This window comes from Benincasa hispida, chromosome 9 (genome assembly GCF_009727055.1).
Source record: "Benincasa hispida cultivar B227 chromosome 9, ASM972705v1, whole genome shotgun sequence".
NCBI classification, from domain to species: domain Eukaryota; kingdom Viridiplantae; phylum Streptophyta; class Magnoliopsida; order Cucurbitales; family Cucurbitaceae; genus Benincasa; species Benincasa hispida.
The window spans coordinates 69,407,277-69,420,611 of NC_052357.1; the positions used below are offsets into that span (position 1 = coordinate 69,407,277).

General features: G+C 35.4%; 1 protein-coding gene across 1 annotated transcript; it reads right to left on the bottom strand.

The window, feature by feature from the left end:
• Positions 1-49: 49 nt before the first annotated feature.
• On the bottom strand, positions 50-12,022 carry LOC120087334 (calcineurin-binding protein 1-like). Its single transcript, XM_039044319.1, has 19 exons — positions 11,779-12,022; positions 11,565-11,639; positions 10,811-10,930; positions 10,695-10,735; positions 9,923-10,134; positions 7,977-9,844; positions 6,520-6,720; positions 5,723-6,379; positions 5,273-5,508; positions 4,938-5,148; positions 4,653-4,808; positions 3,949-4,106; positions 3,651-3,843; positions 3,088-3,476; positions 2,262-2,442; positions 1,685-1,914; positions 895-1,555; positions 743-821; positions 50-532 (listed from the first exon to the last, which is right to left on the bottom strand). Exons 1-19 carry the CDS (start codon positions 11,779-11,781, stop codon positions 303-305), a joined length of 5,901 nt encoding a protein of 1,966 aa, XP_038900247.1. The 5' UTR covers positions 11,782-12,022; the 3' UTR covers positions 50-302.
• Between the last annotated feature and the right edge of the window lie 1,313 nt (positions 12,023-13,335).

The following is a 13,335-nucleotide window of genomic DNA, read 5'->3' on the forward strand; positions in this document are numbered from 1 at the left end:
AAAGTGTTAATGGATGCAAATGCGTGATTCATAGCTTCTAATTCTCTCATAGGAAAGTGAATCTCACTTGACGATAACAATTCAAACGTGAACTTTGATAACACTACAAGCGACGACCTCGTATTAGTTCGGGACAAGGAGAGAACAAAAACTATATGCCACATAACATAATGCGTATACTTGCTAATTGAAATGGATGTATACAGGTACAACCTATGCTTCGCAAGCTTTCCCATACATTATAGGATATAAAAGAAAGCTTTGTCAATGGACTACTACTAAGAGCAAGCACATCTGGATTGTCATCCTTTGTCTGACTCTCCTCCATTCGGCATTCTCTCAGCAATGATATTGCTACATTGTTGAAATTGCGGGCCATGAAATGAACTTTTGCGAGTGTCGCCACTCGAAAGAAGCGGAATTGAACTGCTCATGGTTTGATTTTCCGACAATGAAGTAGATGTAATAGGGGTGGCTGGAGATGCTTCTGCATCTGTTTCCCCACTGTGGTTTGAACCATCTCTTCCAATGCCTGCATACATGGTGGAGGCAAGTCGAGGGAGATATGAGTTTCAAATCATCAATCATGGCGATCAAACAAACAAATTATGAGCAAACATGGGTTAAAAGAGGCATGCAATATCATGTCTACTTTTCATATGCAGTAAAATCTCGAGAGAGATTTCAATGGATATCAGATTAACTGAGTAAAGAAAAGAAAAAGAAAAGGAAAACAAGCGACCTGTTGGTGAAGATATCACTGCAGGCAAGTTTGCATGAGATTGTGTGGGGAGAATTCCAGCTCCCTTTTTTAACTTTGACTGAAAAGGTTAGCCAGTCATTAGTTACTTGACAACTATCACATAACAATAACACATATTCACCAGTTCATACCTTCAGATGTTCTTCACAATGCTTCACCACTGATGAAATATTAGCAAAATGACCATGCACCAGGGTGTACGCCCACAAGAGAAGCTTCCTTGGCATGCTGAAATCTAAAATTTCAACCCCATCCATGCGCTGATGAACGTTTACTCCTGTTGCTAGTCGATATGGAACTAGATATAGGTTCAAGCCAGATGGGAGCATACAAGAGCTCTCACGAAAAAAATTGTAAGAAGATCGGAGCAAAGAGTGAGCAGTTTCCCAATTCACTTCTGCAGCTCTTTTAACAAATATGTTATTGATTTTGGACAAGATCGGGCACCATTTTGGTTCAAGACTTTTCAGATGTGTTGAGTCCTCAAATGTTGAACTCCATAATTCATTAATTTGCAAATCCACACAAAGAAGCTGGTTACTTTCTAAACCACCAGTTAATGAACTTGACGTTTGACTTTCGGTGGAGGATTCAGAAGGTACGGAAGTGATCAAAGCCAAGCTGATTATAAGGGATCTACACCATGCAGTAGAAGCATGCCTGCAAACTTTTGCGATGTTAATGTTGGACAGCTTTGGATTCTTAAATCGTTTTCGAATCCTTTCATTTATTGCTTCAAGATTCTCAACCTTGACATTTCTCTCCAAAGTAATGATATAATCATGGAGATACCTGCGGCAATCAGATTCCATAAGTTCATATTAAAGTATAGTAGCATCAGTACTGGAAAAGTCACTAGAATGCACATGCAAAAAAGAAAAAAAAACTTTGATAAATCGGATAGCTCTCTAATATGATTACCCAAACAAATTGCTTTCTGACATATCCGGGCCTTGTATTTCAGGTAAACTGCACAATTCTGGCCATAAGTTACCCTGTTCCATGAACAGAGAAAACATTTTCTCTAGTATATGTTCGTAACCGCTTGCATCACCAGAGCTTGCAATCCCGACTTGACGAATGGACGTAATCAAAACCTTGACATACCTCCCTAGAGCAACTGGAACAAGATCTTCAATGCATATTGCGAACTGGATTGAAGATAGACATTACATGCCACATGATGAAATAATCAACCATAAGCAAGGTGAATTTCAACAAGATCAACAAAAAATGAAAAATGAATTCACCTAACTGATCGCCTGTCATCTTCAATAAATGCAATATACACAAATAAATACATGCAGCCTCATAAATATATTGAAAAAATGTACTTGGTTTTTCCATTAAAGAAGTGAAGATGATCTTTCAACTCAATTACATATGGCATATATGCATACAACTACAATGCATGACATTGCAAAATTATTTTTCAATTTAAATTTAATGTGTGGCCGATGAATCATTTGACTGAATATAAACAGTCCGTAGTTGTTACCCTTTTATCTGCTCGAAGTGATATATAAGCACGCTCAAGGGTACAGATATCTCCAGTTTCCTCCAGTAGTTTCAAATAAAACAACAAGTACTTCCTAATACATGTAATAAACTTCCGAGAACTTTCGGGTAGATTAACTTCAAGTGCTTTCCTATTCCCCGAAAGTCCAGGTGTTTTGCGCCTGTAATACAGAAATGTCAAAAAGGTAGCATCCTTTTTAATTACACGTGTTGAAGACATTAAAATAGGTCAGACTTCCAATGCAAGTGATGAAGTTTCAAGAACTTTCTGTTAAACTAACGTCAAACACCTTTTTGATCCATGAAGAACAGAAGTTTTGCTCCTGACCTCCTGTAGTATAGAATTACTTGGTGCATTGGAAGACTAACTTTCTAGTAAATTAGCCTCAATGTGTGTAATCAAGAATAAAGGTACTTTGTCGTGAATGCAGCAAACAACTGAAAACATAGATTGGGAATTGGATGTTGCAACGAAGATGGTACGGTTAATTATTTTTACAAGAAACACAAACGCATGGATGATATAATAAACATTTTCAAATCTTCCGTGTTATATCACTTGGAACAATAGTAATTACATTTTGAAACATGATTAATTTATATTAATAAGATAGATTCTAGCAGTGACAAAAAGAGGAAGTAAGAAAATCAATCATTTTCGAGCTTATCGTGATATAATCAAATATAAAATTAGTATGCTACTACATAATGCAATAACATTGTGAAGACTTCTTTCCTGCAACATTGGTTTACTCTAAATGAATTATCTATAACTTAAAGATTTTGAACAAGAATTGAAGCTATACCTTCCCTTTTTGACCATGCTATCAATCTCCCACATATTTATTGTAAAGGATGAACGAGATGATTTAAAACAAAATGAGAGCTCATCCTTTGCTTTGTCCACATCACCGTTCTCACCCCTTCTATAAAGACCCCGAGCAAGTGTATATCTGGCTTTATGATAATGTTTAAGATCCCCTTCAACACAAGTTTCAAGACCAGAAAGGCAATCATTATACAGCATGTGCCATGCCTTTTCCTCTTTGAGGAATTCATCATGCTTTATATCCTCAGAATATGCTTCATGGCCATCCATGTCTGTAGGTAAATCCGAAGTCTTGGGACCAAACTTACTTGATATTTCCATCACAGCATCTCTAGTTGACTGATTAAAGGCGTAAGTTGAAAGATCCTGGAGAATGCCAACAAAATGACGGATATATAATATACAAAAGAAGATTAATTATCTAAATCCAAAATAAGTATTTGAACTTTGTCGAAGATTAATTACAAACACCAATATAATAAATATACTAAATTTAAAACAAGCAACAAATAAAATTTTATAGGATTTTATGGTATAAACCTTACAAGCTTGCAGATCCCCTTTTCCAGATTTACCAAGAAACTTTAAGCGCGATGCATGCATTCTGTAAATAGAATCAACGGCTGATGGATTTAAGGCAATAGCTTTAGCATAATATGATAGAGCTTTATCATGTGAGAGCCCGAGCTTTTCACTAAGTTTGCCCATATAGAATGCATGAGACCAGTCTTGCCTGTATGAAAACAGAGCATGAAATAAAAAACATGGTAAATTACAAAATGGTGAAGGTATTGTTGAGAAAATTGCAATAAGATGTCAAAGGTGGAGAGAGCTATACTGATGTGCAAAAGCTTTTTTGAAATGTTTCAACGAGTTCTCACAAAATCTGAGCCATGCTTCATCCTTTGGTGGCACCACAGACCACTGATCATAGAATGGAACCACATTTTGAAGGCTATCATAGTACACAAGTGCTAATAGCTCATGTATCTCACGCTGGAGCCACAAAAGGTTCAAACATGAGTTCACAGCATCTGTTTAATTTTCCAACTCCCACAAGTCCTTAGACTTTAACTTGCGGCACAAGAATAAAAGTAACTGAAACCATTGCGAGTATATATAGAAAAGACCAACCATTACATGAGACATGAGTCCACATTACAGATTCAAGCACCAAATCATCCTTGAAAGCAGTTTACGTATTTATTTACATATACTTTAGTATTAAAATAAAGGACACATCTGTCAAATCATAGGTCAAACACCCTAATGAATAATATGAATAAAATTTATCCTTATTTCATTAGGTCATCACCAAATCATGTTAAGAGTTTCCTCAACACCCTACCCCATCTTGAATAAATACAATAAGAAAAAGAAGGTTATATAATGTTGAGGATCCCACATTGGAAAGATGGAAATACCTCAGTCTTTATAAAATACATGAATTACTCCTCATGAGGTAAAACATCATGTTTCTCTAATATATAAGCACCTCACTGAGAAAATGGCATACTTGTAGAGAAAATTTGGAGGTCAAACCTGCTGAGTTGGTGACTTTGCTAAAGCTAAACTCATTAGTAGACAACGTCTGCTCCTCCTCCGGCTTATTTCCACTCTATGGGGTAAAGAATCATTTTTCCTCCATCCTGCAACATTGATGTGCTTACTGCCATCATTGAGCAACAGGTCTACCTCCTGTTTTGTTGTAAATATAGAATTTAAAGAATGGAACTTTCTTTAATGATTTGAAAATTATATATCTACAAAAAAAATACTCCTGACAAAACAGACATATAAAATGATGCTAAATGACCATATATTTACCTCATCATAAATATGAGCAAGTTTTTGCCAGCTCTCATATCGCAGAGGATTATAAAGTAGATCATATTTGAAGAGATTTGCATTATGTTGTACAAATTCTTCCCCTTCCTTGGTGAGCACAAAACCTGGCCATTTGTCAGTTGCACTCATCTCCTCGGATTGAGCAAGGAAATAATACAAGTTGCTATAAACTTCCAAATACGGTTCAGAACTGCAATCAGACAAGTACACATACTATCATTCTCAAGAGCAATATTCAATGAATTTAATATTTTTTAAGTGAAGAATTACCCTGTGCTACCACATGACATGAAAAAAGTAATGGAAAGTCTTACCTTCCTAAGACTGATGTTCGATACTGTTTAATGCTTCCTACATCATTAAGCAATATCTTTGTAATTGTTACAAGAAACTCATCTGAACCAGCTTCGTCGGAGAGTTTTTCTTCACATAAATTGGGATCATCTAGGAACTTGTCTACCACATTTCCATCCAATACATTCTCTGGTGGTTTTAAAAAGTGTTTGCGGATGGCTCTTAGAACTCTTCGCAGCTTGACTAGTCCAGTTCTCTAAAAATAAAAGAAAGAAAAAACCCCAGATAAAAAGTCAGTCAAACGAAACTCAATTTAATGCCAACTCCAGGAAATCATGAATGCAGAACTCTTGACAGTCCCACCAAAACATGAGTGTGTTAGTTTCTGCTTTCTGCAAGTAAACATAAATTCTACCAAAGGGGAGGGGGTCACTGATAGACCAGTGGATGTATTTGCATAAAATACTCACAGACGAAGCCTTTGCATAAGGGAGTATATACTGGAAAACATCAGCACATTGTTCTTTGGTTTGATAATCCCCACGGCTAGTATTTTTATGTACAGATAGATCATCATCATAAGATGAGTCACATCTGAGGTTTAACCCGTACAAGCAGAAAAAGCACTGATCCAGTGTATTTTCGATTTTTAATTCTAGCTCCTCCTTTTCATCTTCATTTTGCTCATTCTCACATTCTACTAGTTCGTCACTATTTTTTTCACAAGCATTGAACTTGCCAGCAGACTCCTCACTTCCTTGCTTAATAAATTCTCCTTCTGTAGCATCTTTCAATATTGATTTATGAGTTGACATCCCTTCCCGTGTTATATCCTCCCCAGCATCCTTCACCATGGATCCGGTTTCATCATTTTGACTCAACCCCAAATCTTGAGCGTTCAATTTTGATCGGTCTGGAGATGCCTTTGCCTGACAATTATCCCATTCCATGTCATCACATTCAATTTTTTTCTCATTTACCGAACTGTTCAATTTAAGTTTCATATCCAAAGCTAAGAGATGCTTTATGGAGAATTTAAGAAATTTTCCTTCCTCCCCTTCACCCTCGCCCCAACAGCAGAGACCATATTCTGCAAGTAGGTCATGTGTTGCAACAATTAACTCAACCTAAGACGAGAAGACAGGAAATTGATCAGAAGATGGAAGTAATAACCGCCAAGGAAATCTTTACAGAAAAGGATTGGCTAAGAAGCCCAATAGCAGGCTCTATTATTAACTAATTATCCTTGAAAAATCTTCCTACTGACGTGAGATTTCACAGGCACAGAAAGATCAAGATGTTGGAGTTTGCAGAATGCAATGGCTGCATCTACAAGGCAGCATCTTTCAACTTGGTCATCAACTGCTGCCCCAGAAGACTTCTTGGAGAGGATTGTGTTTATAACATTACACATGACCGATAAAAGCAAGAACTGCATATCGCAAATCCTCGTCATCTGAATGTCATTCTGCAAGCATACCAAAGTTAATTATGGTAATGAGAATAGAATACATTTTAAAGCAGAAGAGAGCAGACAACAAAGCCTAAAGAAAACATTCTGCATCTTATTGTTAACTTCACCTTTGATAAGCAACTTGAACCAACATGTTAGCAAAATAATAAACCAAAAATTATAAAATCCAAAAGCAATGTGCATAAGCCTAACTTAGCTTAGCTTCGCTTATGCAGTAAAAGAAATAAATGCACAATCTAACCCCATTGCCACAATAAGGAATGACGTAACTGATGGTTTCAGGGGCAAGTGGAGTTTAAAATACCACTTTCAAGTGAGATCAAATTTTCATCAAAGTCCATGCAGAGATCTTAGCCTGCTCACAGAAATTCCTATATCCAAACAAACACACAATCATGCTTAAACAATTATGCATGCATAGGGTAAAACAGAGCCACGGACGAAATTATCCAATGTTGTCCACATTATATCCATCTATTTGAGTTATGAACATCTACAACACGTGGGGATATCTATCTTTTTCTTCCAAAAGACCACCGATATTTCTTTGACAAGTGACATTATCCATGATATTTTATCAGACATTATAATAACTATGAAAATTGGTTGGCACATGTACAAAAAGAAGATCAATATCTTAATTCTGAGATAAACATAATTAGTCATTTTTTTATTATAAGCATCTTCAAATTATTTATTAAACCAAATTTCTTGTTTTTATAATATAATTTCATATTATTTCCTAAAAATTGATCATATTAAATAAAAACTTTAATTATAAGTGAAGAATGCACTCTAGTAAGTCAAAACAAACCATTACTAAATGATTTTTATGTAAAGTTCAAGGTCTAAGATAGAATAGTTGAAAAGTTAAGAGACTACAAGATTCAAACCTCAATAAAATTACACGATGAGATACCTTATGCTCCAATCTACTACCGGGGGAAAAAGTTTACAAAGTATGCTTTAAATTATTCATATTTATCCATTTCACTTATGTTTGAACACTCCTTTATTAAAGAAAGAGGACTTGCAATGACATGAGGAACTAGAACAGTAAGATTTCCTACGAAGTGAGACATTTGCAACACATACTTGTGCTTGATTCTGTTATAATATCTACCTTACTGTATGGTTAATTGAATAAACTTGAGAAAATTGATCAAATTTTCAATTTTAGATGAAGAATTCACTTGGTACATGAAAAGATAACAAGGAAATACAATCATAGAAAATAAGTATTGGCTTACAAAATCTCCAGAATGTTCGACGACGTTCTTTACTTGTGATATAAATTGAGATATTGCTTTTACTTCTGCAACTAAATGGTTCAAGTGACTGCTTGGACTATCTTTCGTTTCTATGTCAGAGAATGCTTTTGCCTCTGACTTCTCACGAAATGATTTATTTGATGTAAAGTATTCATGCATTCCAGCAGCCGCCATGAGTATTTGCAGCTTCCGCTGGTGAGAATTCAAAAGTATCTCGACATCCAAATGATTTTCCTTCTCACACGATCTGATTAGAATGTCAATTGCTGCAAGTTCCACTGAAGTAATCTCTGCATCTTTTCTTCCTAACAATTGCAAGGATAAGGCATCAAGGTCAACTTCCTGTACACTAAATAGAAGTGGAGAAAGTAAAGCGATGCACTCCTCATACATTTCTTTCTCAAACATTTCAGGCACAACATTCTTCATCAAGAGGTCAACCTTTAAAACGTTAATTTCATAAAGTATTCTATCCAAGGTTAACCTTTTCAAAACCCGACAGTGAGGGAGGCAGACCTGTAACAGAGAATCATTCACATCATTCATCTTTTCCAGAAGCGATAAAGAAATACAGAACTCTTCACAGGCTTTTGCCTTGTTCCCATCCCGCAAAGACAATTGCCCGCTAAGCCAAAAGAATCGTACCCAGAATGATTTATTGTTAGTTATTAGTGAATTTTCAACAAATAAGTGCTGATTACTAGAATTTTCAGATGATATTCTGCTGGAACCTTGAAGACTGCTAAAGCAGTTATCGCTATTTTCCAGGGCTACCAATTCTATGATCTTACAGAGATGATATGAGGCCTCAGAAATGAATTCAGATTGCTTGGTAGTATCTGAAGAGGATGAACCAAAGTCAAAATAGAGCTCAGCAAGAAAAAGATTGCACTCAGGAGATCTGTCCTTTCCCCAATGCCTTGTCAACTTTTCCAAGTCCAGAAATTTGAAAAATGCATCATGATGTGGAGGATATGTGCTTGAAAGCTTTTCTAAAAGCATATGACTCACATGGTAAGCACCATAATTACAGGAAGTTTCCACCAAAAAACTATGAACATCATTGCAGTCTGAACCCTGTGAATTCTCCCCATCAGGGTAGGAAACAGAATTCCTGATCTCATGGTCGGTATCTTTGGTTCCCAATGCACTGGAAATAAAGGGTTCTAGATACTGAGTTACAACCCTTGCCAGATCTTTACTTGTCGAATAATCCAATTCTTCTTTTCCAGGCTTACGACTTCTTAGCCTTTCAAGACGAGTACTGCGCCGCTCTTGTGGATGTTCACCTAAACCACGTGCCTCTTTTTCCTTAAAAGAAGATGAACTTTCTGTATTAGAATCTGCAAGAGACGTATTATCACAAATGGATGTAGAAGCAAGCCCTTTCCTCCCCATAAATGCACTGCTACGATCTGAACTGGGAGCTAAGCATATTCTTAATCTAACATCACCAGATCTAAGTGCTTTTTCAACCTCCACCTCAGATCCACATCCGCTCAATGGAAGTAAGATATCTAGGAGTGCATCAACAAGACCAACCCAGGAAACTTCTACTAGGTGGACATCTATATTCTGGTTAGACCTTTTAACTTTAACATCTTCATCAAGATCCTCTCCACCAGCCTTCCTTTTATCAATAAATTTGAGTCGGACATGTTTTGGTTCTAGCTTATCAATACCTTTGGGTGCATATGGAACGGATTCTGACTCTTCAATAGTAAGTTTCACATGCAAAGCACGAGCATGTGATGGCCAGTGCCTCAAAATCAATTCTGCTACAGAAAGACAGGCAACCTCATCACGTATTGCAATTAGAACTTCCAATAGCTTCTCCATGCAGTTCCCTAAATAACAATCACCCATAAAACACTCAGTACCATGTCTGTGAAAGATATATGTTAACAGACCATATAAATACTCACAATTATTAGGGCTGCACACAAGTCCTTGCTCAAATGCCCAACGTGAAATATTAAGTAAGCCCATTGAGCAAGATAAAGTACCCAGCTGGTTCCAAACAACAGAATCTTTAGTATCAATTTCCACGGCTTGAAGATAACAATGCAGAGCACCCTCATAATGAGCAGATCCCCATTGTAGACATACAGTGGCAAGATTCTTTAGTGCTAAGAATCTGCAAAGGATCGTCCACAAGAAAATACAAAGTGAATTGGTGTATGTAAATACCCATCCGATAACTGAAAGATTACAACATCCACTGCACTGTAGGAATTATGAAACAATCAAACAAAATATCCTTTTTATCTTGCATGTCTAAGTAATGGTCTGATTTGATTAACATATATTAAACTCTTAAGAGGAAACTTCAAGTAGCATTTACAGGTATGGCAGCAACTCAAAAGCATTATCACAAACCCTCAGCTGCCAGAACCAAACAAAAGTGGAGGCCAAAGAATTGTAGTGTGAACTAAAGAATAAAACTTTGATCCACCTTAATGGTAACTTACTCGAAAATTAAAGTTGGAAAAAGAAAAAAAGAAGAAGAAGATGAAGAGTCATTTGTAGCACGATATATTGATTAAAAGAGCTGCAACGCTCATCAGTTGCCACTGATCATGAAATAAAGATAGCACTAGTCACAGTAGAGAAGGCTACCATGTAAAGTTTCAGAACCATTCCAATGCAACCTAAAATTTTCGAAAACAAGTAGAAAAGAAAGCATGAATCAGTAACCTGAGCTGCAGTAGATGATTATCACCAGCTTCACCATCAACCTGCATAACCAGGGAAATCAGGAATGCCATATACGATTCTCCATTTAGCACTGTGATCCTTTAAGAAAGCTATACCTGTGCAGATGCTATCAAATGATCTTTGAGAACGGATTCTAACAATTCATGAGCCTTTTCATATTCTTTTGCTTGTAATTTAAGAAGTCCATCATGGTAAGTTTTTGTCAAATGGAATTCCTGCATAGAGCATATAAAATAAAGATAATGACTGAATTTATGGAGAGGAAAGCAACTATTTTAGTGCATTTATGGAGAGGAAAGAGCAAGCATAATGATTGAATTTATGGAGAGGAAATAAAGCATAAATTTATCTTTTCTCTGCATAGAGCATAAATTCAACTATTTTACCAAGAGATAAAGCAAGTTCTTTCCTCTCCTACGATCTGAAATGTGGTTAGATACTACAATAAAGATAATGATTTAATTAATGGCATACTCAACTATTGTTGTAGTATCTAACCACATTTCTTTCAAAACAAAATGGAAACGGAATCCAACGCCATTCTTCAAAAATTGATACAACAACTTAAAAACAACAAAGTGGAGATAAACAAGAGCATATCCATAAAACAAAAATACAAAAGTTAACAGCTCTATGTTGCATCAAAGATCATCAACTTGCATAGTTGCATTGACAATGTTAATAACCAAAAAATAAGAAATTCAATCATCTACAGAAACGCGTTCTTTATTTACTCACGTAAACTCCTATGTATTGAGGCAATTTTCTCCTCTTGTAAACTACATATGTAAATGACATTAAAACTAAATGATAAACAAAAATCTCTAAAGAGAGAAAGAGAGGGCATGCCTGAGCTTCTTTAGTGGGAGCTAAGGGTTCCCACTGATTTCTGGAGTCGGTATCATTAATTGCAGAGATTGAAAACTGAAACGCAGAAAGTTGAAGTTATGAACTTACAGATTGAAATGAATTTTCGAAAATAATAGTAAGATTAATAATTCGACGTTGTATTGTTCGATCAATAAACTATTTTATGAAATTCAGAATCGTGAATGACTGTTACCATTTTTGGAAATGCTGGAAGCGGTATCGAGCCACCGTGATTGGGCCACCGAAGGTTGGAGTTTGGGGGTTTGATTGTGTTCTTGAACTGGTGTTTGCCGTTCAGTTCTGCGCTTCGCCTTTTCTTTCTTCTTTACTCTATAAATCCCTGCCGTTGATTGTTTGAAGTGTACCGGAAAAGGAAAACAAAGATCAACGACAGCAGCCCAAAACAATGGAATTGGGACCGGAAGCAATTTTAGGATTAGTTTAGTTTAGTTTTATTTATTATTATTATTATTATTATTTTAAACTAGGATTAGTTTCGTTTGATAATGTATTTGAAGTGGAGATTTGGATGGCTGATCTATTTTAGATACTCAAAATGTCAAATAATCTTTTTTTTTTTTTTTTTAGAAAAATGTCAAAAGACTGAGAGAGTGCGAGACTGTGAGAGAGCGAAACTATGAGCTAGTTTCCATGGGGATTTACTTTAACGCAAGGATTAAAATTGTTAGCAAGTATAACTTTGAAAAAGCTATAGAGAGGGAGCGAGAGATATAGGTAGAGCGAGATGGGGATTTGCTTTAATGCCAGGATTAAAACCGTTAGCAAGTACAACTCTGAAAAAGTCATAGAAAGAGAATGAGAGATATAGGTAGAGTGAGAGAAATAGAGAGAGATGAGAGAGATAGAGTGAGAGTTATAGAGAAAGCAAGAGCGAGATCCTTTTTCACATATGCGCAAGTATATTTTAGTAATTTTACCTGAATTTGACATCAGTAAAGGGTCATTTAACTTTTTTTTTAAAAAAAAAATTAGATCATTTAATATTTTTTACCCAATTTTTGAATCAACCATACAAAATCCCTGTACTTTAATTAAAACCTATTGTATGATGTATTCGTGAATTTTTGAGACGGTATAAATTGATTAAAACCTATTGTATCAGTTTTATCCTTAATTGCATATTTAAATCAATTTACACTAATTTTATTTTTAATCTTTTAACGCATCATTCTTACGTCTTTAAATGCAGGGATTATTATAATAATACTAACAAATTTTGATTCTCGTTGTTTTTCATCTTCTCACATACATCTATTTTGGAAAATAAAAAATAAAAATGAGTATTATTGTTTATTTTTACTTTGGTAGAATTTTAGAAGATATAATTGTGACTTAGATAATGTTTAAATTACCTTTTCAATTATTTAATTTTGAAGAGAAAAAATATTTTAATAAGATTTGATAATATTTGACTGCCACTCAAAACAATTTACTAAAAAAAAATGAGTTTGAGAAATAAATAATTCTTTGAAAAAATGTTTTTAAGTGTTTAATTGAGAATTCCTCATAAATTTTTATGATGTTTGAAGTATATCAACAACTACCGATGACCATTGGCCATTGCGGATAGCAACATCACCATCAACCATCGAATTTTACTGTCGCCCGCTGCTACCTCACCGCCAAGGATTACCCTGCAAACCATAGACGGTGGTCGAGCGATCACAGTATTTTAAATAAAATTTTAAAATTATTATTACAAAGTGTAAATTTGTCATTTATAGAAATA